Source organism: Malus sylvestris, chromosome 7, assembly GCF_916048215.2.
Source record: "Malus sylvestris chromosome 7, drMalSylv7.2, whole genome shotgun sequence".
NCBI lineage: Eukaryota > Viridiplantae > Streptophyta > Magnoliopsida > Rosales > Rosaceae > Malus > Malus sylvestris.
Window position 1 is genome coordinate 5578268 of NC_062266.1, and position 26702 is coordinate 5604969.

A 26702-nucleotide genomic window follows, 5' to 3' on the forward strand; every position below is an offset into this window, starting at 1 on the left:
GTACTTTATAATTGGGTTTCATTTATTGCCTTTATTGTGTCTGGTCTCCTCATTCCTTTTACAAAATTCCGAAATTGTCCCGCGACTAGCTAAAACCAGCAGCGAAGCCCCCTTTCATATTATAAGTTACAGACTCGAAATCCCTCAGTCTTCCTCTTCTCCTCAGCATCAAGCACAAGTCACTCGGATTCTTCGATCAGGCGGCATCCAATTCCGGCGCCCATGACTCTGATGACTCCGCCGCCGCTAGATGTGATTACTAAACCCGTCTCCCCCTCGTTTCGAACGCGATCTCCAGACGATTTCGTTTTGGCGTATGAATGTTGTGCTAGGGTTTCAATTAGCAGATCGGAGCTCTCATATTGACCTTGTTTTTGCAGCAGCAGCAGCAGCAGCAACCGCAGGAGGAAGATGAGATGCTGGTCCCACACTCCGACCTCCCCGACGGTCCTCAGCCCATGGAGGAAGGTTGTTTGTTTATTTTCTATCTTTATTTACTTATTTTTCTTACTTTCTGTTTGTTTCCCGAGAAAATTTCAGCAAAAAGTTAATCAGTGAAGTTTTATGTCAAGGTCTTGCTTTGCCTCTGGACACAACAGTAGCAGTTTTTAGGGCAATAGTAATTATGGTCTTTTCTTTTTCTAATTTCCATTTTTATTTTGCGATAATTGTGCGTTACAATTTACAGTGGGGACTGAATTGTATGGTTGCTGAGACAACTGAGGAAATTGAAATCAAACTATTAGAAACTAGCCACACTGTTCTTGTCACTTCTGCTAATAGAAGTCAGAATTGACTTCTATTAGGCCATACGGAATGGAATGGCCAATTTTATTATTCAGGTGAAAAATGGTCCGTTGGTGATTATGGCATTGGGGAGTGGCCATCAAATAGCTCGGTCTCTCTGTCATTCTATTTTATAAGTTACTTGGATGAAAAAGGCCATTAGTGTGTACTGGAATTGTGCTCCTTGGGCAGTATTTAACCATTCCTTTGGTTGTAGAAAGAAATATGTAGAAAAGGTATAACTTGGACAAATTACTCGATTAGTTTTTTGTTGAGTAGGTTATGTGGTTTCTTGGGTGTATAATAAAAAAGTTGTGATATAAGATTGACCTTGTTTTGCTCTTTCTGTCCGCTGATCTTGACAATCAAACAATTTGTTTGGTTTATTACGTTTGGCAGCACAAGCAGAAACTAACAATGCAGTGGATGCTCCGACGGTGGATGATCCATTGTCAGCTAGATTTACATGGCCAATTGAGAGCTTTTCAAGGCTTAATACTAAGAAGCTCTATTCTGATGTTTTCCTTGTAGGAGGCTACAAATGGTATTTAAATCTCTTACCAGTGATTAATTTTGATCCGAATGCATGTAGATATTGATACTTGATTTGTTATGATTTATAATCATGTTTGTATTTCTAATGCGCTTTGCAGGCGGATACTAATTTTCCCCAAAGGAAATAATGTGGATCATCTGTCAATGTATCTGGATGTTGCAGATTCTGGAAATTTGCCTTATGGATGGAGTAGATATGCTCAGTTTAGCTTGTCTATTGTCAATCAAGTTAATAGTAAATACTCTATTAGAAAAGGTACTTTCTCTGCCGCTGGTGTACCTTTTAGAAATGATAGTTTTAGTAGTTTTATAAATTTAGACTTTATTTGTTCTGATTTTTAAGTTACCAACACATGTAGTCTATCTTCTCGTAGCCCTTCAAACTCTCACCAGTTAACAAAAGGGGTGTGAAAAGAAACACAAAAGTAAAATACATGCACCTGTTTTGGCATGTTGCACAGTTGCAGACAGACAATAACTTTTTATTTGAACTTAGAACGAAGAAAGTTCACTCCAAAAGTTGTATCATTGAGACGTTGGATAGAAAATAAAGTTATGTAGTGGTTGGATTATGTGAGAAATAGATAAAACTGGATTCTTACGTACATGTTCTTTCAATACTTAAGCTAGGAAACTGGGGGATTGGTTTGACCAATATAAAAATGGTGCAAATGTAAAGGTATGCTCAGTTAGAACAAATTAACTTCTCTCCAAAGCTGAGACAGGAAGAGTGGACCAGAATTATCTTGGTATCATTGAGATGTTGAATAGAAAATGAAGTTATGTAGTGTTTGGATTATGTGAAAGTAGATAAAACTGGATTCTTACTTACGTGTTCTTCCAAGACTTTAGTTAGGAAATTGGGGGATTGGTTTTACCAATATAAAAATGATGCAAATATAAATGTATGCTCGGTTAACATGTGAAGAGTACTTTTCTTACCTTTTCTGATCAGAGATGAGGTGAATTAAGCCAAACAAGAAAAAGAGTCAGAAATACCAATACATGATGTTTCAATATTTTTCTTTTACTTCAGGTTTAAGCCAAGGCCTCTCTTACATGATATTGCTGTTTCTAGTAAATGAAATGTTTTTCTTATAACAGCTGGAGTCGCAACATCTCATAACATTACACATACTTGTTTTGGAGAAAAAAGAAAAATGTTAGACTTCGTTAATATGGTAGCACAGAACAAGATTTGTTTTTATGACATTACATTGATTTGTCTGTCTCAGGTTGAGTGTTTATGATAGCATGTATGTTAGAACTATTTGTAGTTACTGCTTTGTGTTGCATTTTGCAGAAACACAGCACCAATTTAATGCTCGTGAGAGTGACTGGGGTTTCACTTCATTCATGCCTCTTGGTGAATTATATGACCCTAGTAGAGGTTATATTGTGAATGATAGATGCATAGTTGAAGCTGATGTTGCAGTTCGAAAGGTTATTGATTACTGGTCACATGACTCTAAAAAGGAAACTGGTTTTGTTGGACTGAAAAACCAAGGAGCTACTTGTTATATGAACTCTCTTCTTCAGACGCTGTACCATATTCCTTATTTTAGAAAGGTAGCATAATTTCTAAATACACTTTATCCCACTTTGTGTACAAGAAAGCCCCATATCTCAAATTGTTCTTTTAGGCTGTGTACCATATGCCAACAACGGAGAATGATAATCCATCTGGAAGCATCCCACTTGCCTTGCAAAGCTTATTTTACAAGCTTCAGTACAATGATACTAGTGTAGCGACCAAAGAGCTGACGAAGTCATTTGGATGGGATGCATATGATTCATTCATGCAGCATGACGTCCAAGAACTCAATAGGGTTCTTTCTGAAAAGCTTGAAGACAAGATGAAAGTATGAAGCTCTTACTGTATCATACTTCATTGTTTGCACTTAATTCTTCTACATCTATTTTGGAGGTTACTTTGACTGAATTTTTTTACTGGAATAGGGAACTGTTGTGGAGGGTACAATACAGCAGTTATTTGAAGGGCACCAGATGAACTATATTGAATGCATCAATGTGGACTATAAATCAACGAGGAAAGAATCATTTTATGGTAAGTGATTGAGGTTGAAGTAGATTACTAATGGAACATAAATACTGTAGGTCTGATGGAAGATTCTGTATGTTTACTTGCAGATCTTCAATTGGATGTCAAAGGGTGTCGGGATGTTTATGCTTCATTCGATAAGTATGTGGAAGTGGAGCGCCTTGAGGGTGATAATAAATATCATGCTGAACAGTATGGTTTACAGGTAGATCTCTTTGGAATAGGTATACATTTCCCTGTTGGTTTTATCTATTTTCTTGAGAATGTTGGCAAAAAAACAGATTTTACTTGGATTATCACCAGTCAACTCATGTTTTTATTTCTTATGCTTTGTTTAGTTTTGGATTAACTAAATTTTACCCCCTAGTGTTGGGGGGTGATTTTTGAAATGGACCATGAGGTTTTAATTTTAGTAATTTACACCTTCAAGTTTTAAGTTTACGACAACTTAAACCTTCCATCAGGAAGACTGTTAGTTCTGCAGTTAAATATATAAGGTGGCAATTATGAAACTCAGTTTTATGCTGATGGGGAAGAAAATAGTAAAATTTCTCTTAAAAGGACAGAAGTGGGGTAAAGATGATAGGATTAAATATTAAGAAAATAATAAAATCGTTCTTTTAGGATTTTTCTTCCACATATCAACACAAAAATGGATCTCCTAGTTTCCAAATCATCAATTTAACAACAAAACCAATGGTTTTCCCCGACGAAAAGTTGATGTAAATTTAAACCTTTAGGGTGTAAAATGCTAAAATTAAAATCTTGTGTTAGATTTTTCTTTCTGACAGGGGTGGGGGTTATTTTATCATAATTGTATTATTATATCAGTTTGCTATAGTTTGAATGTTTGAAGATTGCTTTTAGTAACATTTTGCAATTGTTTGACATTTTCAGGATGCTAAGAAAGGTGTCCTGTTCATTGATTTTCCACCTGTCCTTCAACTTCAGCTAAAACGTTTCGAGTACGATTTTATGCGGGACACCATGGTAAAGGTGTGGTTGATAGATTAATCTGCCTTCACTGAACCTTTTCATACATATTGTGCAACTGTATCTAACTATCTATATATTTCCTGGGACATATAAACCAAAAATATTGAAGCTGTTCTTAGGTTTGATTGAGGAACTGTTTGGTCTTATAATGGCATAGTGCTACTAGGTTCTTCCCATTTGGTAGGTCTTCTTTAGCATTTATAATCTTGTGTAATCTCATAATAGAATTTTGGTAAAATGTTTGAAGTTTATGCTTTTAATGAACTTTAAAACCCTGTATTGTGCATTTGAAATCACTCTCGAAAGCAATATTAATTTGCTTTCATTTACCATAGGCCCATATTTTGTTAAAATTTTGGACTTTCAACTTTGTCAGAATTTATTTATTATTTCATTATCTTTGCCTATAAGAATTAAGACCAGCGCAATTGAGCTGTCTCTTGTAATGTAATTTATTAGCTCTCTCTCTCTCTCTCTCTCTTCTCATACTTGTATAATTTTCCTTAAACATAATTACTTGGAATCACCTAGTCTTCTGCATGCCAACAGATAAATGATCGCTATGAGTTCCCCTTGCAACTTGATCTTGATAGGGAGAATGGGAAATATCTGTCGCCTGATGCTGACAGGAGCGTCCGCAACCTCTACACTCTTCATAGGTATTAGTAATTTAAGATTATTGGTGTTTGAGACTATTTATACCCTTTGTTGTGAAAAGTTTCTATATGGTAAATAATGTGTTAGTTCATTAGATTGACTGACATAGACTGATAGAGAGAGTTGTATCATTTCCGTGTCTACTTTTGCGAGAGAGTATCTGGATGTACTGCAACGGAGTTCTCTGTAATCATACCATATCATAGGCTAACCAGATATAGCATAAAATAGTTCACCTTTTTTTATTAATGATTATAATTTATGTGTATTGGTCTTTTCTATTCTGTTTGCATTGCTGTCTTTTTTGGTGGTTATGAGAAACAAATTTTATTTATGATTAATGAGTTACAAATATACTGGGGAGCAGTTGGCTCCTGCTAAATAACAGGGTGGTTCTTAAACTATGTAGAATCCAAAATCACCAGACAACAAAAAGGAACTTTATCTTGCAATATCTCCACGACCTCTCCCCAAGCTGTCAACAGTCCTATACTTTTCGGCCACCCTATTTTTAGTATATTGTGCATTTCGTGGGGATGATTATACATCTGTCCCCTTAATATTGATTTTTTTTTTAGAAATACATGGGTTTGGCCCCCATTGGTTAGCATTCATATATGGTCATATAAAAGAGGAAATGAAGATGCAAATGATAGTCATTTAGGAGAATCGTACTCAAATAAGTGTAGAAAGCAATTTTTTGACAGGTTAGGATGAACCATCCCTGTTGCATTGGTTATGGAAAAGGGCGAAGAAGCTATTATGTTAAGCATATTTGTATGACTTACATTGATGGAGAGTTAATCTACATTCCAATTATGCCAAAAATTTTGGCATAAGATTTGTCATAGAATTTCCATGTTCTTAGTCTTGTGATGTGCAGGTAAGGTGAGTTTTTTGTTTTAGGTCCCCCCTCCCGTTCTTCTGCTCCATTTTCTGTGGATACAATCTTAGAAAGTGGAGAACCATAGATCCTGTTCTGTTTTGTTTAACCATGGAGGAAAAGAGGAACTATGTGAGTGCGATAACATCCGTTTCGGGTATTCTTGAAGCTTACCCCAAAATTTTCAGAATCACATTTCGACCTATCTCTTAAACAAGTATTTACAAAATAAACCTATAGATATCTTGATCGTACATTGATGGGTCCACCTCTTACCAGTGCCGTATCTGAAAGCCAAGGTTGCTGAAGTGCCCACTGATACTCCAGTTATACCTATTGGCATGTATTGGTGGCATAATGGGGATGGAACGTCTAACTATATACATACCTTTAGATTTTGTCAAAGCAGATGCAGTATATAGCAAGTTCAATGTGTTCATGGTTAATTTTTTTTATGCGTCAAAATTAGTAGTTCATTATGCTAAGTTCATTTTTGCTGATTGCTATTGTAACAAAGTTGTACATGCTTGGCCGTTGTATCTGGCTCTGTGCATGGAGATTGTTAATGTGTGCTTGTGTCTGTTTTCAGTGTTTTGGTGCACAGTGGCGGGGTGCATGGTGGGCATTACTATGCTTATATCAGGCCAACCCTTTCTGATCAGTGGTATATTAGCATTTTTTCTTTCTGCAACAATAAGTTTATTTTTTGCATCATGTATCTGGTTAATGTTCTTTCAAATACTCAAGTTGGAAGTTATTAATAGTCGTGGACTTTAGTTTGTGTTTGTAGCCATGCTTTCTTTTTGTTTGTTTGTTTCGTAGTTAACAATGTTTAGAATTGTTTTTCCTGATTTTATTGATTTTCTTTTTCCTTATAAGGGTTTGTAAACAAAATAATGTAGCTTCACAATTTATTACCTCAAAAATGTACTTCAAGGACTACTTTAATGTAATTTCTGCAACATCAGGAAAACTAAGTTTTTCGAAATGTATGCCCTTGTTCATTTTACTAGGAAAAGAGAAGGATAAAGTTGATTGGATCAAGGAGTGGGAGAATAAGTAAAGTTGTTTCTCTGGTAGAAAGGTGAACAAGTTGATGAATAAGTTGGACGACAAGGAAGGCATTGTGATTGAGGGAGAAAGAAGGAATTGTACCTGAGTTTGTAGCTTCTTAGATTACCCTGGAAGAAAGTTGAATTTTCTGGTGGAAGGGTTGAATTGGTCTTGTAGTTTTGATGAGAGAGCTAGCTATTTTGTGAGGCCTTTTCAATGTTAAGTTTAGGAGGGCATTGTTCAACTGTGGTAAATGACATACTAGTCCTCAATTCTTTAATGCACTTATGTATATAGATAAATATGGACCAAATGAATGTGGAACAAGTGAGATAGGGACAGAGAGGGATGTCCAAAGGTTTGAGTTTTCTGCTCTTGATCCCTGGAGGTCTTCTGAAATGAAGATGAAGTATATTGGGCTTTGAACCAATGAAAATTTTGTTTGGACAAAATTTGTTAATGTTGTACTTGAATGAATTTATGCTTGTTGGACTTCTAGGGAGTCAACAGTACTGGGAAAGAAAGCAATAAGTTCGCACCAATGACACTGACTTGGCTGACTAATGTTAGAAGTTGACCCTCTCCTTGGATACAAAGGCTATGTAATCTTCGTCCATTCTAGAATTTCGCTACACTCATCCGTTTTTCTTTTAGCATTTGAATTGAATTAATTGAAAAAAGATTCTAGTGACAAATCATGTCTGTTAGAATTTTGGATGTACGATAACTTAGGAAAAAATCTACTTCTATTTTTTTTTTCTCCCTTAAAATTACATCCTATTATTAAGTTAGTAACTGGTAAGGTATTGTGCAATTTTGGAAGTGTACATGCATGTGCTTTTAAGAAAGTGCTTAACTAGTTTGATCTTTACCATTGAGAATCAACAGTGAGTTATTATTGCATACCATGACTTGTCCCGTTCAGTTTAACAAATTTAAAATCCCCCGCAACTCGTTGCTTTCAGGTTTAAATTTGATGATGAACGAGTAACAAAAGAAGATATGAAGAGGGCTCTAGAGGAGCAGTATGGTGGAGAAGAAGAGGTAAAGTCTTTGGTTATTTTCACGTTTGCTATCTCTACTTCCTCCGTCTGTTCTGATGTACTCTATGTTTCACTGTTTGCATTTTACAGTTACCGCAGACAAATCCTGGGTTCAACAATGCTCCATTTAAATTTACTAAATACTCCAATGCCTACATGCTTGTTTATATACGTGAAGTTGACAAGGAGAAAATAATTTGTAATGTGGATGAGAAAGACATTGCAGAACATCTAAGGGTAAGACAGATTGTTAATATTTCTGTTGACTTAGACTTCTAATATTCTTAATTTTATTTTGTCTTGCTGCTAAGTCATGCCGTGTTACTGTGTTCTTTGAACACCATATTCCAGATAAGACTGAAGAAAGAACAGGAAGAAAAGGAGCAAAAGAGAAAGGAGAAAGCTGAAGCGCACCTTTATACTATCATAAAGGTTACAATATTTACAACCTCTCCATCCCTTCTCTCTCCCCTCGTCCCTTTCTTTTCAGCCTCCTGTCTCTTTTTGTTTGAGCTATGTAAATTTTGATTTGTGGAACATTAGTTAATTCAGATTTTCTTATGGGTTTCCTAGGTTGCGCGGAACGAGGACCTGCTTGAACAGATAGGAAAGAATATCTATTTTGATCTTGTGGATCATGATAAAGTTCGTAGTTTTCGTATTCAGAAGCAGATGCCCTTCAACCTCTTTAAGGTAGCGTCTTCACTCTTTTAACTTTATTGTATTGAAATGATTGACATTTTCAGTTTTCGGTGTGCACTGTGCTCCATTTATTCCATAGTATTGCTAGTTTCCATACTGAAAATTATCAATGTGGTCTTCGCTTATTTTCATTAGTTTATATTGAGCTTAATTAAGTCCAGACCCTGCGTAAAGCGGGAGCCTTGTGCACTGGGTACGACCTTTTTTTTTTTATATTGAGCTTAATTAAGTAAATAAAATTAAACTTATGATGAAGCTATAGCCTATATGTAATATTGTAGTTGCTGGATCCAAATGATTAGAATCATTCTAACCAAGTAAATGACGTTAGATAAACTTATGATGAAGCTGTAGTCTATATGTAATATTCTAGTTGCCGGATCCAAAAGATCAGTATCATTCTAATTGAAGTCCACCCTCAGGAAGAGGTTGCCAAAGAGTTTGGTATACCAGTTCAATGTCAACGTTTCTGGTTGTGGGCAAAGCGTCAAAACCATACATACCGGCCAAATCGACCACTGACACCTCTTGAGGAAGCACAATCTGTAAGTTCCTTTTGCTTGATACCTGTTATGTCATTGATTCTGTTACATGTTCTATGACTTTATGGTTAGTTCATGGTTCTTACATTGTGTGTAAATGTAATGAAGCATATTCCATTCCTCTTTTCACGACTTATAAATATTTTTGAGGTTTGTAGAAATTCATTTAGGTAATTTACAGTTGAAATCTTGTTTACCATCAGTAGAGAGATTCTTTGAGAGGTTCTGAAGAAGAAGCTATACTGCTTTCAACAAAAGCTATTTCTAAGCAGAGAAGATATAAGATAGGATCGTTCTCCAAAAAGATTCTCCTTAGCTTCTGCTAAAAAATACATTTGTCAAGTGATGCCAAACAACATGAAAAAAAAAGTACCTTGAAGAAGCACCTTTTTAGCTTATGAGAAGCTAGATATAACATGCGATCACAAAAAAGTTGGCACTTCAGTGGCTTATTATATTTTGCTCATCTGTGAATGTATGGTATTTGCAGGTTGGACAGTTGAGGGAAGTTTCCAATAAGTCAAATAATGCAGAGCTAAAGCTGTTTCTTGAAGTAGAACTTGGGCCGGTAATATTACCTTCTAAATTTGTTTCATGTTTTCCCCAATAAGTTGTGTGATTCTTTGACAAGCTTTGATCATCGTATTTCAATGGCGGTGTTCACCGGCTGTTGTATATATCATATTCAGGATTTGTTGCCTCTTTCTCCTGCTGAGAAGACTAAAGAAGAGATTCTTCTATTTTTCAAACTTTATGACCCTTTGAAAGAAGAGCTCCGGTATGTTCCTTATTTCTTCCATCAAAGTTGAAATTACATTTGATTACTTAGGTTTCCTTCTCAAAACCAGGTACGTTGGGAGGTTGTTTGTGAAGGGAAGTGGTAAGCCCATTGAATTATTGACAAAACTAAACCAAATGGCTGGTTTCAGTCCTGATGAAAAGATAGAATTTTTTGAGGTAAGTCACATGGATTCTTTTTGAAGAGAAGTCATGTAAATTGTGTCAATTGTGTTGTATAATAGGTGCCACCTAACCTACCTAACTCTGATCACATCACTTATGAGAGTCTATGGCACATAGTTTTCTTTGAAAAGAAAATCTAAAGGCTTTTATATCCATCTTTTTTGTTGTCAGGAAATAAAGTTTGAACCTAATATCATGTGCGAACACATTGATGAGAAGGCAACTTTCCGTGTTAGTCAGGTATGAATTTCAAAGACTAATTTGTACTGTTTTCATATGTAAATTTGTGCTCAGGTATATACAAAGCTATTGTCTTATATCTCTGCTAGTTTACTCTTACCGGCCCCTTCCCCTCCTCTTGTATTTGGATGCGGGATTTGGTGTATTAGGTATTAATAATTATAAACCGGTCTTCAATAAGTATTCAAACTATGATTTTTAACTTTGAATATCATTATGATATTATTCCCTTATGCAACCTTTTTGTTCTTTCAGCTTGAAGATGGGGACATCATTTGCTTTCAAAAATCCCCTCAGAGTGGAAGCAGCGAACAATTCCGTTACCCAGATGTTCCTTCATTCCTGGATTATGTTCGTAACCGTCAGGTATATTTTCATTTTTCTTTTTAAAGCTCAAAATCTCCCAAACTTTTAATTCCATGATGGAGTCTCAATATTTTAGTTTCCCTGCCCAATGGGTCAATCTTCTATAGTCTACTTCTATAGTCTATTATTCAGAATAAGAAAAGACTTCTGACAATGAAAACTAGGGAGATTGGTGATCATTGACAACTAGTCAAAGCTTGGATGATTTAGTATTTCTCTAAGGCTATGTTTGTTTGGTTGGAATCCAGATCAGGGAGTTAATTTTCCATTATATCAGGGCTTGATGTTTGGTTAACTTTTTAGTTCTCGAAAAGGATATAAGCACAAGGAATTAACGGAAGTCAGTTCTGCCCACTGAGCGGATTAGATACACCAAGGGTGGGTTGGTATTTTTATTCCATCCAGCTTTGGGATGCAAAGTCCCATCTGATGATCCTTTATCACTTGACAACTATACTGTTTTAAATGGAAAAAGAAATTTCTGCAAACCCTTCTTTATCAGAGTAGTGCAGAGAAACTTGTTAGAAGTCAAATTATTTTTTTTGGTCATTGGTAAGAAGTTACTTTAATTTATGCAGATGCAGATCTGAAGTTGAGCACTATAAAACGTGGTTTCAACCAAATGGTTATCAAAATTGGCCTTCCTTCGTAGCTCCTGAGAATTGTTTTAGAGAACTTTTTAGTGATTTTCTGTTTACTGCTGCAAAGTCCTATTTATTTTCTGCAAATTATTTTGGTAAGCGTGAGATGTGATGTGATATAAATATATTATTACCATAGCATTCCAACCAACCAAACATGCCTGAATGAATACTTGTTTGCAAGATTATAGGGAAACATCCTTTTGCTGCAAATGAATGGCAAAGAGATGAAGGATGTTGGGATTCCCCCCTCAAGTGGAGGATGATATTTTAACGGAATAAACAGAAGCATGAATTGTTTTGATGAGTACATGCTGCATTATTTTGAATGGGGATGAACCAACATCACGGGATGTACCTCTAAATGTGGAAAATGCGCTTGTTATGTCTTTGGGTACAATGTTGTCACCTTTATCTAAACTAAATAAACCCCCTAATCCTTCTTTTCTCATCATCCACTAGTTTATACTTAACTGCGGGAGACACAGAGTGTCTGCTAGTGAATGGGAAGTCCATAGTCCATGCATAGGAGAGTTAAATGATGACTCTGTTGTTATGTTTTGTAACCGTTAAGTGTGTTTGGTATCCTTAGTGCTATCATGTGATGGATGTCTGGTAGTTCCATTATTTGTATGGTGGAAGATTTTGCTCCTGCAGCCCGGGGACCAAAACCAGATAAACAATAGGGTCTCTTGCTTATTTGTTGTTTCATATTGTATGCCTATTAGTCCATAAATGTGGAAAGGTTTTAGTGCTGGGACTAGTAATTATTTTATGCCCAGTTATTAGGCATTGTCTATCCCAATAAGGGGAGTTGTGGGTTATTAACAATCAACATGCATACTATACCACTTTTTATCTTTACAATTTTGATTTTCTTGCATATTTCCGCATGTGCACTTGAGGGTGTGCGTTTAAGTCATTTTTCTTGCTTGTAAAAAGAAGCTTTCATTGCATTGGTAAGCTCAAGTTGAATTTCAAATAATAATGGGAAGTTCCAGAAGAGGGGTTTGTGTGTGTGTGTGTGTGTGTGTTGGGGCCCTTGGGTGTGGGGGTCAATAATTTTTCTTTTGTTATTGTATTGTGACATTCCATGACAACCTACAGGTTGTTCGCTTTCGTTCTTTGGACAAGCCAAAGGAAGATGAGTTCTGTCTTGAGTTGTAAGTTTGCAGTATCATTTTTTGTATTCTTCTGGAAGTGGGGTGAATCAGTCTGAATAGTTTAATATTAACTTTTTTATTGGCATTCTTTTCCTATACTTTTTAGGTCAAAGTTTCACACCTATGATGATGTAGTGGAAAGGGTTGCTCAACGGCTTAGCTTGGATGATCCATCTAAAGTTAGGCTCACATCTCATAATTGTTACTCACAGCAACCTAAACCCCAACCAATCAAGTATCGAGGAGTGGAACATTTGTCTGACATGCTGGTGCACTACAATCAGGTTGTTTAATACCAGATTTTTAAGCTCTGTTTAGGAGGTGTTTTCCCTGCCATGTTGACTGTTATATAAACATAAATTTTGTATTCCTCTTTCAGACTACGGATGTACTCTATTATGAAGTATTAGATATCCCTCTCCCAGAGCTGCAAGGCCTCAAAACTTTGAAAGTTGCTTTTCATCATGCTACCAAGGATGAAGTGAGTGCAGATAGCAATGGAACCATTAATTATTAAATATGTGAGAATCTTGCCTCTTAGAAGCACTTTTATGTTGTCAGGTTGTGGTTCATACTATTAGATTACCGAAGCAGAGCACTGTTGGGGATGTGATTGATGACCTTAAGACAAAGGTAATTATTTGCAGCTTCTGACCTTAAGACAAAGCATGGATGTAGATAATGGATATGAAACAAAAGTGTCATATTCCTGGTTGGGATTTATTCACCTTTGTTTCTAAGTCTACATGTGTTGTTGTACGGTTTCTATTTTATTCAGGGCAATATTTCAGTGAACGTTGCATAATAAATGATTATGGAAATACACTTACGGATCTCCTTCTTCTATCTGTAACAGGTGGAGTTGTCTCATCCTAATGCCGAACTCAGATTGTTAGAAGTTTTCTATCACAAAATCTACAAGGTATTAGTAACGTGCATATAAATGTTGAATGTTGTCTATGAACAGAGCTTTATGTTACATCCCTTAAATATCATATCATAGGGTGCGTTTGGTACGTGGGACGGGACGGGACGGAACGGGACGAGGCGTTCCGTCCCGCGTTTGGTACGCCAAAAATGGGTGGAACGGCTGTTCCACGGAACAGATTTTGGGTGTTTTTGCGTTCCACCTCCCCCCCTGGAACGGGTTTGTTCCACGTCTGTGGAACACACTGTTTTACCATTTTAAGACAAATATACCCCATGTATTTTTCAAAAATTACACCTTCGTTCCGTTCCGTCCCGTTCCGTCCCGTCCCGTCCCGTCCCGTCCCGTCTGCGTACCAAACGCACCCATAGAGAACAGATTGGTATTTGCCTCTGTTTAGTGGAGCACCTCAACCCCACCACCACGCCACCCCCCCCCCCCCCCCCCCCCCCCGCAGCCCAAAAAAAACCCCCGGTGCCTCAAAATAATAGTTCCACGTCCTTAAAGTTACCCCTTCCAAACAACATTGTTTGGTCCAAAGAAGTAAGCATCAGTAAGGCGCAATGAATGCCTGTACTTTTTTTATTTTATTTTAGGCAGAAGCAGGAGTTGCTCTCTTGTTGTGGCTGCAGGAATCTATTGTTGTTTCTTCTATCTGAAAATTTGAAACCTTTTAGAATCGGCATTCATTTCTGTAATTCTTCTAATTGTCTCTTTACAGATTTTCCCGCCAAATGAGAAGATTGAGAATATAAATGATCAGTACTGGACATTGCGTGCAGAAGAGGTTAGTCTGCACAGTATTGGGTTCATACTTATTCTATGTTCCAGTGCTTTGTTTTATATGTAAGAAATCTTTGTTTTACACTTCTGCTAGTAAACCTTTATTCTTGTCTGTTGCTCAGATCCCTGAAGAAGAGAAAAACTTTGGCCCTCGTGATCGTCTGATCCATGTTTATCATTTTATGAAGGACACAGCTCAAAACCAGGTAGGAAGATATAATTACTTCCTGCTTTTCTTATTCTCTCCTCTCTTTTTTATTATTATTATTTTCTCAGAATCGATATGTTCTTTTAGAATTTATTATCATCGCCCTCATCATCAACCACCCCACTTTGTAATTATAAAATTTTGAATTTGTCAGGTTCAGAATTTCGGAGAACCATTTTTCTTGGTCATTCGTGAGGATGAGACATTAGCAGAAGTTAAAGTGCGTGTACAGAAAAAGTTACAAGTCCCAGATGAGGAGTATTCAAAGGTATTTTCTTCATTACAGCAGTTTCAGAGTAGTGCACATTTGTGAAACACCATAAGCTTTACTTTGATTTATAATATATCATATGCTTTTGGTTTGGCTCAGTGGAAATTTGCATTTTTGTCCATGGGTCGTCCTGAGTACCTGCAAGACGATGATATTGTGGCCAGCCGATTTCAGGTCTCTCTCCCTCTCTCTCTGCACCCACATGCTCACACATACACTGTCATGAGTGTAATTTATATGGGAATCTGAATTGTATTCTTCAATAACCTTTTTCAGAGAAGGGATGTGTATGGAGCATGGGAACAGTACCTTGGATTGGAACACGCTGATCATGCTCCTAAAAGGTCACACACAACAAATCAGGTATATTTTATACGGTTGAGGCCAATCCAGGATCGTTCTCAATTTTCTTTACAATTATTCTGGGTAGAAATTTGGACTAGTTTGTACAGGAGGTAGCTATTAAGCACAAGGGATGCAGAAAACATTGTTTCTTTTTATGTTCTTTAGAGGCCCAACCCGGATAATTAGTTTTTCTTAATCCTGTGTTGACTATGCTTGAATTATGCAGAATCGTCACACCTTTGAGAAGCCAGTGAAAATCTACAACTGAAAAGAACGGCGATGACTTTGTCAGCTCCTTTCACAGATTCGACCTCATATACATATGCAGAGTCTTGTGAAGAGTCCGAGAAGAACAAAGGAAGCTTTTCTTTCATTTGGCAGTAGTTATTGATCTTACGGGGCATAAAATTATTTAGCCTAAACGATGTGTATCCTCGATGTTTCTGAATTGTTGAAGGCACTCGTCTTTGAGGTGTGACGTAGGACGCGTCTCGTTTTAATCCTTGTAATTCCGTATATAAGATTTTGGGGCGAGCAATGTATAGAGGGTATAGGTTTGCAGGTTTAAAAATGCAGTTTGATTGTCCAGTTCTGCAGTTCTGGTATGTTGATCTTTTTGCATGCATGCATGATGGAAGCTCTGTATAATGTTGGATCTTCAGCTTCCTGTGGATGTTCTCTATTTGTTTTGTCTGTTGTTTTGGAGTGTGAAATTAATTAGCTGCAGGTACATTTGCCCCAACCAGTTTGTTTTTGCCAATTCTTGACTGGATGTGATTGAAATTGGTACGAAAGTGGATGGGGAAATGAGACATGAGGGTGATATAGCAACTCTTATGGGTTGAAAAGTCTTTTTTTCTATAATGCAACGATGTATTTACACATAAGGGTGATGGAAAAATTTGTATCAAACTCGTAAATACGATATTCAAATTTAAGATCTCTCATTAATTAATGAAGAAAAATATCGCTACATTGTAAAATTAAGTCGCCGAAATGGTTCGTAAATGTTTTCGATCAACACATGGTTATACAAAATTGTGGACGAGTTCCTCTTAAATATAAGTCGTGGTTGATTTACAGAATTTTATGTATGTGATTGGATCTGTTCATATTATATATCACTATCTAGAGATTATGTGTTAAAATTTTTTTTAATAAATATCACGAATTAAGGAATTTTTCATGTACGTGATAGGATCTGTTTATATTATAAATCACTATCTAGAGATCATGTGTTAAAATTTTTACAAAATGATCTATATTCTAAATAGTTTAGATCATAAGCATGAAGTCATGTGAATCAGCCACAAAATGTTTTAAGGATGAACTTTTACGCAGTTTTAACATGCACCATGATAAATAAAAGTTCAAAAGTCAACTGGAATTAAACAAAAAGTCGTCAGAGGGTTGCAACCTTTTTTTTTTATTTGGAAAAACACCATGCCAAAACATGGTGAAGCATTTATTTCAACAAAGAAAACAGAAAACTAGAAACACCGCTGCAACCGCCGCCGCAAGAGAGTTGCAACCTTTATTACACACGCATGCAAGAGGTTCAGAGCAAAAGAGTACGAGCAGAAGCAGAAGTACTAAGTAGTGCTATCCACTTCATTTGCCCTAACTGTGAATTTTACTTTATTTATATGCATTTTTACGCTATATGGGTTTTCAATAAGAAATTAGTATGTTCATAAAGAGAGATGATTTTTTTAACACTTGTTTTTTTGCGTACGCATTTTTATTTTACGCCTCCTTCCGGACCTAATAGCAGAGATCCCGTCGACGTCGACGAAACCTCAGAATGACCTTCCGAAGTGTAGGGAGAAGAATTGTATTTTTTTATTTTATTTTTTTTAATCTTTCTGTTTAAGTATTTATCCTAATGGATAGGGTAACCAGTATTGATACATTTTATGCTTTCGTTGTGTTAGTTTAACTTATGCTCTGAATATGAATTTCATGCGTGTAGTTGAGAGTCGGGGACTCATTAGGTGTAGCGACGCGGGGATGTTGTGTTGAAAATTTTTTTTTGCACGATTGTGAATTTTTGGATTGCTTGAATTTCTAAGGAAACTCTGCCATTTTTTCGGTAGATTCTGTTTAATTTTAGGTACGACTACATAGTCATGCATGTTATGGCTACGTTACATTTCAAGTGTCAACCATCATAGCTTGATTTCGGTGTCCGCCGAGCATTTTTCTCTGTTTTTTGGGGGCAAAAAGATAAGGAGAGTGAAACAAAGGTCTGCTGAGGGTGGCAGGCACTGTGCAACGTGGTCCACCAAAACAACACATGTTCATGGGTTATCTAGTAGCCAACCAAACTTCCAAAGGAGCCGGATTTAATGCATGGCCGGATAACTAGTGGCCTGGAATTTCATTTACTGGTTTTGATTGTGGTTCCTGTTCACTTAACATGTAGCCAACCCAGCCAGCCATTCTACACAAAAACACACCCCAGAAACAAAATAAAAAACCATTTAGCCGCCCACTAGATATATATACACACAGAGTACGTGGTTTAGAACAAATTAAGACTGATTAAATAGCTAGAAATTGTCCTCTAATCCACCATTAATTGTTCTTTTAAGGGAGTTTTATTAGGATTAATGATGGTGGTGAGTAGTATGTCGATAATCTCGACGCTGATTTTCCAACCACCTCCTTCTATATTCATGACAGCAATGTCAGTGATTAGCTTCACGTCATTAGCAAATGCTGGGATTTCAGAGATTAGAGGAAAGCACATGCAGTATTCTAAGTTCAGGAATTTCAATAATCCTCAAAAATCTGCACTAAATTCAGAAAAGCAACAACAAGTAGTAACATTGTCCGGTAGAACAGGCATGCTCGTCGCTTATACTCCTGCCTTCGTCGCTGCTCTCACATCCTTGCTGTTTTTTCCCCATCAAGATATCAGATCTCTATTGCTCTCTTACGCTCTAACCCTTCATTTTCTCAAAAGGATTCTTGAGGTACGTACGTACGTAATGCTTGTGTATATTATGTTTGTATCTTGTTTTCTACGTACCTGTATTAATATATGTATATGTATGCATGTATGTATATAGGTTCAATTTGTTCACAAGTACAGTGGAGGAATGGGCGTTGATACAGCAGTTCCGATCTGTCTGAGTTATTTGTTGTCGACCGGAAGCATGATTTATGGTCAATACCTAAGCAGCCAAGGGCTAGGGTTTCCAGAGCCAGCAATTGATTTAAAGAGCGCCGGCATTGTCTTGTTTGTAATAGGAATTTCTGGCAACTTGTACCATCACTACCTTCTTTCGGAGATGAGGGTGAAGCCAGGTGAAGAGAAGGAATACAAGCTTCCCAAGGGTGGTTTGTTTGAGCTTGTTATATGCCCTCACTATCTCTTTGAAATCACAACCTTTCTTGGGATATCTTTCATTTCTCAGACTCTCTACTCCTTTTCCTTTACCGCTGGAACCGCCCTCTACTTGGCCGGAAGAAGCTATGCCACCAGGAATTGGTATCGTTCCAAGTTTAAATATCATTTTCCCAACAATCTCAAGGCTCTCATTCCATATGTTTTCTAATTAAATTCAAGTGAGTATATATTTTTTGATGAACATTCTATATAATGTCAAAAGTATGCAATTCAATTATTTACTAGTTATAATATCCTAGCTTATACGCAGTTGTAGAGTAAATTAGATTATAGCAACCAAGTTTCATTTGGCTACAAATATTACTAAGATATTACTAACTTGATGGGAAATATTATGCCTGCTTGAGTGAAACCCTACATTTCACTACTAGAAACTTTGACTTTGCTGAAAACATTTGTTTGTCGGCAAAAATCAAAATTTTTCGGCAAAGATCCTTTCCCGACGAAAAAAATTGTTGGCCATTTTGTCGCGTAAGAGTTTTCTCGACGAATTTTGATACTTCGTCGGTAAGGTTCAATTTTTCCTGACAAACTCTTTTTTGTCGGTATTTTCATTGTTCCTGACAAGTATTCTCGTCGGTACTGGGCTTTTAAGCCGACAAATAGTATTATTCAGCCAACAAAATGTGTTTTGTCGTCGTGAATATTTCATCGGCACAATCTTCTCTCTCCCAACAAAATTTGTTTTTCGTCGGAAAAGATATTTAATTTATAAAAAAAATAATAATAAATGCTTTTATGCTCAACAACTATATATGTATCAAAATACAATACACAAAATTGTTAAGAAATAATACTTTATTGATTGATAAATTCCAAATGTACATCTAGAGGCTGAATGTGAATATATACAAATCCTGGAATTCTTAAAACTACACAAATCCTGTACAAATGGAAATGAATATCCAAGCAATCTGAAACATAGGAAAAATAAGAATTGCATCGAAAAAGGATAACCTTTCATTCAATAAAGTTAGCACCATAGCATGCAATTCCAACAATTTGTAAACCAAGCAATCTAAACTTAATTCTGCAATAACTGATACCCAAAATCCAGCTATACATAGAAATAAAAGAAGCATGGAGTAAGTGAACCAGCTATGCAACTCATAATTGCTAGGCATGGCCAAACGTAGCAGGTTAGATCTGCCAAGAAAAACAAGGGAATTAGAAACATAAGGGAATTGCATGATTGCACCACTTGCGTTACACAAAGAAAACTACCTTGCAAACTGACTTACATATATTTTGCAAACAACACTTGAATGATCCAACAACACCTGAAACTATAGCATAGGAACAAGGAAGCAGCACATGCCAAAAGGGTCTCAGATTCTAGCCAGAAAAATAGCATACAAAAGTTCTTCTCTCCTGTATATCTAGAAATTGATGAAAAGAAATTTGTTGAAGCCATATCTAGAAATTGATGCAAAGAAATTTTTTGGAGCCATAACAATAAGAAGGAAGAATTCATCAACCAAGAGTACTTCACTTGAAGCACAAAATTCACAACCAAAAATTTAAATCAAGATTACCACTAAAATCAGTACACCAGTAGTACAACATGTAAATTTCACTAATTAAAGTCCTAAAAGTGGCCTCGAGCGAAAATTCACTTGTCAATTACCAAGTAGCCATACAAGAAAACTTGAAAACTAGCATAATGTCTTCAATCAAGTACAAAACCTTTAACCAGGATTCCAAAAGCACACCGTAACTATTTAACATAATATCGAATAGCATAAAACTTCACAATCATATCAGTCAAAACACCCCAGCTAGTGTCCACAAGTTATGGCCTAATAACATATATATGATCCTAGGAATATTATGTTTCCATTAAAAAACACCGAGTATGGATAAAACTTTTCCTGCTAACTAACATACATATTACTGGAAAGTGGAAATTACAGAAGTTAACCACAAGTGTAATAATTACCAACTACTGATTAATGAAGCAAAAGTAGTTACACATGCAGAATTGCAACATTTACCAACTTGAAATGTTATTCCAACAATCCAAAAATAAGTTATGTAGGCACCATAAAGTAACGTTTCAAAACGAAAGTAAATCAGGAGAAGATGAACTTTTCTTACAATAATGTCTGTGCAAACACTCATAATCGATTCTAAATATATAACCATAACTGTATTTTGGTTGCAGTTTCCCAGAAATCAAAGTTAAAAGTAAAAAAAAAAATTAGAAAGTGGATTAATCATCCTCAAACCCAGGCAACCCGGAAGAAACTACAAACCTAAATGAGATTCTCAACCAAATTCATTACCTAAAATACCTCAAAATTACAGTGGTCAAACAAAACTAAGAAAAGCACCATAAAGTAGAGACTAAACAAAAAACTAAGGGGAAAGATAGGGTAGATAGAGATTGAGAACATACCCAAGGTTTTAGAGAACGAAATGCAGAGAAACACTCTGCATTGGAGATTTCAGAGCTAGAATGGACGGGCACTTTGACGGTGACAAAGAGTAGATGGAGCGACGGTGATGCGAGCAGATGAATCGATGGTGACGTGAGCAGGTGAATCGACGACAATGATGAGCATACGGAGCGACGACGAGCAGATGGAGCGAGATCGCCGGAGAGGAGAGCGTTACGAAGGAGAGAAGGGAAAGCGGTAGTCTATCCACAATATTAAGGTTGAGTGAAAATACAATGTTCTCTCTTTTTATTTTACCAAAAAAAAAAATACAGCGGTTATAGAACTGAGGGTGAATTTATCGAAAAAATAAGAAGCAGGTGAATCAAAAGACCAAAAACGAAGGGGCGCGAGAATGATTTAGTCCGCACCTTTCTTTTAATTGTCAGAGATGACAAACTTGCATGCTTTTGAGACTGTCATTTTATTCGTCAGTACTAATATTTTGTGCTGACAAATTTATAGTCGGCACAGGTTCAACTACTATGAGCCGATAAATTAAAATTTTCGTCGGAAAAGAATTCTCGTGCCGACAAAATTTTTGCTTTGTCAGCCTAAAATTTGTCGGCAAAATAATATTTTCTAGTAGTGAGTAATTTAAACCCAGCATTTACATAACATAATATCTTCGATGATCGTCCAAATTGCCATTTTTTGCACACAAAAGTATAAGAAAGCTTTGGTTCAAAGTGTTGAAAATATTGAAATGTATTAAACTTGGATTCAATATATGTTTTTGAATTAATCATCTTCTACAATTGCAGCAGAGTTTATATACTTTTTATTACACACACACATGCAATAAACAAAGGCACTGGAAGTGGTGTTCTTGCTGTTCATGATGCAGCAGTCAGAATACACATGCAGTGACCTTGCTGTCAACGATGCATGTGTCCTTGCTGTCTAGAACAATGATACATCTTCACATGTTAACCTAGATGTCAAGGAATGTTTTATCCATGATAACATTCCTTTTATCCAGGCTGTTCTGTTAGTTTGAGCACTTTTAACACTTCCCCTCAAGTCGGAGCGTGAATGTCAATGACGCCTAACTTGCCTAGATGTGTTTGAAATGCTTGTTGTTAGTCAATTGCGACGTTGAAGCTTGTTAAACCTGCATTGCATGGGAGTTTGTTCCCATATCGCGTCGATTGACCACAGCTATTTGTCGTTCATGTTGGAGAATAAGACCATGAACTCGGCATGTGTCAGGAAGTGGGCTCATCAACAGAAATGAGCCTCATACAGTTGAGTAAGAGTCGTTCAGTCCCATCAGAAATTGCATGACTCTTTCTTTCTCTTCCAGTTCAGCAAGCCCCTTCAAACCTGCACAAGTGCAAACAAGTGGATCATGGTAGGACGCTAACTCGTCCCAGAAGGCCTTCATCTTGGTGTAATAGGCAGAAACTGAAAGCTGCTCTTGACGATTCTCGACAATTTCTTGTCGAATTTGGTAGATCCTTGAGTCACTACTTTGTGACAACATGTCCTTGAGATCGTTCCAAACTGCAGCAGCAGTTTCGGTGTACATGATGCTGCTGGCTATGTCCGAGTGAACTGAGTTCACAAGCCACAGTGTGACCATGTCATTGCATCTTTTCCAAACTGTATACTTTGTGTCCAAGAGTGGTGGAGTTTTAATGGTTCCATCAATGAACCCAATCTTGTTCTTTGCGCTGAGACCCATGCACATGGCACGGCTCCAACCGTAGTTGTTTCCGTTAAGTGTTTTGGAAACCAGGATAAGCCCCGTATGATCTGAGTGGTGTATGGTGTATGGGTCTGAGAATTCCTCATCAGGTTTGGTATGTTGGGTTGAGTTTGTCATGGTGTTGACAATGGTGTTTGTGGGAGATATATGTAGTGGTTATGAAGGGGGGGCTAAGGTGGTTATGGCAACGGAAGAATGAAGGCAGAGCAGAGCAAGGATTAGAACCGCTCTGATACCATATTAAACTTGGATCCAATATATGTTTTTGAATTAATCATCTGCTACAATTGTAGCAGAGTTTATATACATTTTATTACACACACACACATGCAATAAACAAAGGCACTGGAAGTGGTGTTCTTGCTGTCCATGATGCAGCAGTCAGAATACACATGCAGTGACTTTGCTGTCCACGATGCATGTGTCCTTACTGTCCAGAACAATGATACATCTTCACATGTTAACCTAGTTGTCAAGGAATGTTTTATCCATGATAACATTCCTTCTGTCCAGGCTGTTCTGTCAGTTTGAGCACTTTTAACAAAAAGTAGTGTAAGGTGGAAGATGATGGTTAGGTATTTATAGAAAAAAATAATAATAAATTTTTGTTTTATTTTTTCTGTATTTTTAAACAACTTTTAATATTTTTTATTAATTAATCTGGACCATTGGATTTGAAAAAGATTGAAATCCAACAGCCCAACACATGGCCAACGATAATAATTATGACATTTTCCTTTCTTTTTTTTAATGTTTTTTGGTCGAAAATCGTGGACCATTGATCTAGGAATCAGACGGCATAGATGTTGCCACATCACTGAACGTTGGGTTTGAATTTCAAAATTTTTTGATCGTTGGAAGTCCAATGGTTCAAAAAACTAGCTGTTGGAAATCCAACGGCCGAAAACGCGCCATGTGGCCCATCCCCGCGGCCCTTTAGTGCGCCTGAGGCGGCATGCCGCTATGTTTATTTTCTGTTTGGGACATGCGCCCACGCGCCTGACGCAAAAAAAAATTTTGTTGCCTTCGTTGACGTCATGCTGACACCAGCATGACATCACATAGGCCGGTACATCACTCAGCATATTTTGGGCCGGCCTACATGCTGGTTTGGGCTGTGACCTGACCTATTTTGCTCGGCTGGAGGGATTTTACGTGGTGCCAGCCCATTTATTAGGCTTTGAACCAGCCTAAAATTTTAGACTGGAGTTGTTCTTAAGTTTCATTATGGAGTGAAATTAAATATTACATAAATTTATCATAACTGTGAAAGTGAGGAAAAGGATAATTTTTGCATTTTTCTTTATTTGAACTTCTGTATCTTAAACTTTATGATGGGATACAGATACAGAATCAGAATCACAGGGAGGACAACTTTTCTTTCTTGTCAATCAAATGATTTCTGTACATATAGGATACTTAGTAATTTTAAGCCACACAAATAAAGCAAGACTTGTACATGCAGTTTCCAATTGTCAACTCTCTCCTCCCTATGTTTCGGAAAAGGATCCTCGCGTATCATTTTCTTGGAGAATTCCGTGATTATGACAGTTCATCGTATATTGTGCGGTAAAAAATTATTTCAAAATTTAAAATTTAAAATTATATATATAAATAGTATCTAATAAAAACTAACCGTACGATGTACGATAAACAGTTAAGATCGCGAGATCAGGATCCTTTTCCCTAGTTTCTATAAAACCCACACGCTCAATTGACACCCTACAATAAGTCTACACTCTTCTTCTTCAAAAACATCTTTCCTTACAAATATTTCTTAACTTTCAGATAATATTTAGTCATGGCCATGAAGTTGATTAACATCTCCTTTACTCTCCTAGCAGCAATGGCCATTGTTGGAGCTGCAAATTTCCAGGACGATCATATCGAAGACGTGGAAATGCAGACTAGTACTGTAGCAGAAGCAACTACATTGCCTGAAACACCAGATGAAGCAGAAGCAACTACCTCTTTAAGAGGAGTGAGCCGTTTTCTTTATAATCATCATAAAAATATCCCACTGCCCAGCTATACTTGCGACAACTTTCCTAGGATTTGTCGTGCGAAGAACAGCCTGGGGCCAGACTGCTGCAAGAAGAAATGTGTTGACGTGAAGACTGATCGGTACAACTGTGGGATTTGCGGCTACAGATGCAAGTATACTGAGATTTGTTGCAGGGGTAAGTGCGTCAATGCATCGTTTGACAAGAGGCATTGTGGTGGGTGCAATCAGAAGTGCAAGAAGGGAGACTTCTGTGTTTATGGGATGTGCCATTATGCATGATTAGTTCACAGTATACTACTGCTATACATTTATCTTGTCACATTATGACAGCTTACATAACAATCTTATGTAACCAATATACACAGGCCTTTAAGGGAAGGGATCTATTTTGTTTTTTTTAAATGGGAACATCCTGTTGACCGTTAGATTTGATTTTAATGAAATTTTGTGGTTGAGATTAAATCACAGGCCACAGAATCTCAACCACAGAATTTCATATTAAAGTCAAATCTAAGGGTCAAGAAGGTATTATCTGAAACTTTTACCCATTAAATAGTTGATAAAAATGCAATGAACTTGAAGAATTATATTATTCTAAGACCATTACCAATTATCTATGCATTTTTCTGCCAATGTGTGTCCATGTAATGTTCACTGTTCCACGCATACTAGTCCTGGTCCATGAGCAATCTTTCATATATCTAGATTGCGAATTGTGTTTTACTAGTACTGTTCTGAATTAATGCCAAACAAATTAATTTGACACGATTCGTTTCATCATTTGCTAGTCCTCGATCCTTTGAGATTTAGAAATCACTGACCCGTAGTAGTTTGGAATTTTATCTTGTAAGATTTAGTTCAAATTAATCACATGTAGGCATAACTCTAAAAGTGGATTAAAGGAGCAAAGTAAACATTGCCCTATCATATAATGAAGACACACACACGTGTATATATATAGTCATTAAAAATTAGATAAATTAAGTTCACATCCCTCGTTTTGCTACTCAATTGATTAAAATCTTATGCATTTTCAATTTTTAATCAAGGTCCTTGTGTATTAATAACATAATTAATCATTTCAATAATAAATATTTTTTATTTCTAAATATATTCATTTAGTGTTAAAAATATTACAAATAGTATATTTATATTTATGGCTAAATGTTTTATCATATATTTTTATTTTTAGTTTGTACACATTTTTAATTTGCAACCCTTTTTTAATTTGCACCAATTTTCTTTTCAGTTTTAATTTGTACCAATTTTCTTTTCAATTTTAATTTGTACCCATACATTAATTTCTTTTTGTGCCCATATTTTTTAAAGTTTTATTTGTATTTGTACCCATATTTTTTTATTTATTTGTACCCATTTTTAATTTTGCTAAATGTACCCATGCTAATTATATGCACCCATTCATGTATTTTTTTTCAAATTTTTAATCTTAAAATGTACTCATTCTTAAATATACCAATTTGTTATATGTAAAATGTACCATTTTTTTTTTATATAAAATCTATTCAATTTTTTTGTAATCCATTTTTAAACTTATATGGGTACATTCTTTTTTCTTTGATTTGAGAATGTATCCATGTCAAGTTTAATTGAAGAAATTTACTAATGTTATTAAGCCTAATATCTTTATTTATTTTTTAATTTTTTTTAATTTTTAAGAATGTACCCATGTTTATATATACACACACACACACACACAATAGTATATTTATATTTTAGGGTAAAAGACTGTTTACCACCCTCATGTTTCGTGGTTTTCAACATTTAGTACATCAAGTTTTTTTCGTCCCAGAGTCATACCTAAAGTGTAAATTTTGGGACAGTCTCATACATCTGTTAGTCAAACTGTTAGTTCTCTCGTTAAGTGATGATGTGGCACCCTGATTGGACGCCACGTGTCATTAAAAAAATAAAAAATTTATTTAAAT

At 36.3% G+C, this 26702-nt stretch overlaps 3 protein-coding genes and 1 long non-coding RNA gene across 6 annotated transcripts; 3 read left to right on the forward strand and 1 right to left on the reverse strand.

Annotated features, from left to right (window-relative positions):
* Positions 1–75: 75 nt before the first annotated feature.
* Positions 76–15932, forward strand: LOC126628795 (ubiquitin C-terminal hydrolase 13-like). Its single transcript, XM_050298632.1, has 32 exons — positions 76–252; positions 381–468; positions 1186–1330; positions 1440–1597; positions 2645–2910; positions 2985–3203; positions 3301–3409; positions 3493–3608; positions 4301–4399; positions 4949–5058; positions 6529–6603; positions 7958–8036; positions 8126–8272; positions 8387–8467; positions 8609–8728; positions 9160–9282; positions 9770–9847; positions 9969–10057; positions 10128–10236; positions 10414–10482; positions 10738–10848; positions 12597–12652; positions 12759–12936; positions 13032–13133; positions 13214–13285; positions 13509–13574; positions 14302–14367; positions 14486–14569; positions 14726–14839; positions 14942–15016; positions 15119–15205; positions 15414–15932. Exons 1-32 carry the CDS (start codon positions 223–225, stop codon positions 15453–15455), a joined length of 3363 nt encoding a protein of 1120 aa, XP_050154589.1. The 5' UTR covers positions 76–222; the 3' UTR covers positions 15456–15932.
* Positions 15933–17588: 1656 nt separating this feature from the next.
* On the forward strand, positions 17589–24734 carry LOC126628242 (uncharacterized). Of its 3 annotated transcripts, none has more exons than XM_050297856.1 (3): positions 17589–18165; positions 18262–18760; positions 24596–24734. In XM_050297856.1, the coding sequence occupies exons 1-2, from the start codon at positions 17800–17802 to the stop codon at positions 18748–18750; spliced, it is 855 nt and encodes a 284-aa protein (XP_050153813.1). In that variant the 5' UTR covers positions 17589–17799; the 3' UTR covers positions 18751–18760; positions 24596–24734. The 3 variants fall into 3 exon arrangements, with proteins under 3 accessions (XP_050153813.1, XP_050153814.1, XP_050153812.1); XM_050297857.1 differs by having other exon boundaries at positions 24593–24617; XM_050297855.1 differs by lacking the exon at positions 24596–24734 and having other exon boundaries at positions 17590–18165; positions 18262–18819.
* Positions 19383–21260, reverse strand: LOC126628247 (uncharacterized). The gene is made up of 3 exons (XR_007625326.1): positions 21001–21260; positions 19844–19981; positions 19383–19748 (listed from the first exon to the last, which is right to left on the reverse strand). It is a non-coding gene; the product is annotated as an uncharacterized LOC126628247 (long non-coding RNA).
* LOC126628244 (stigma-specific STIG1-like protein 3) lies at positions 24476–25098 on the forward strand. Its single transcript, XM_050297858.1, has one exon. The coding sequence runs from the start codon at positions 24553–24555 to the stop codon at positions 25033–25035; it is 483 nt and encodes a 160-aa protein (XP_050153815.1). The 5' UTR covers positions 24476–24552; the 3' UTR covers positions 25036–25098.
* Positions 25099–26702: the final 1604 nt, after the last annotated feature.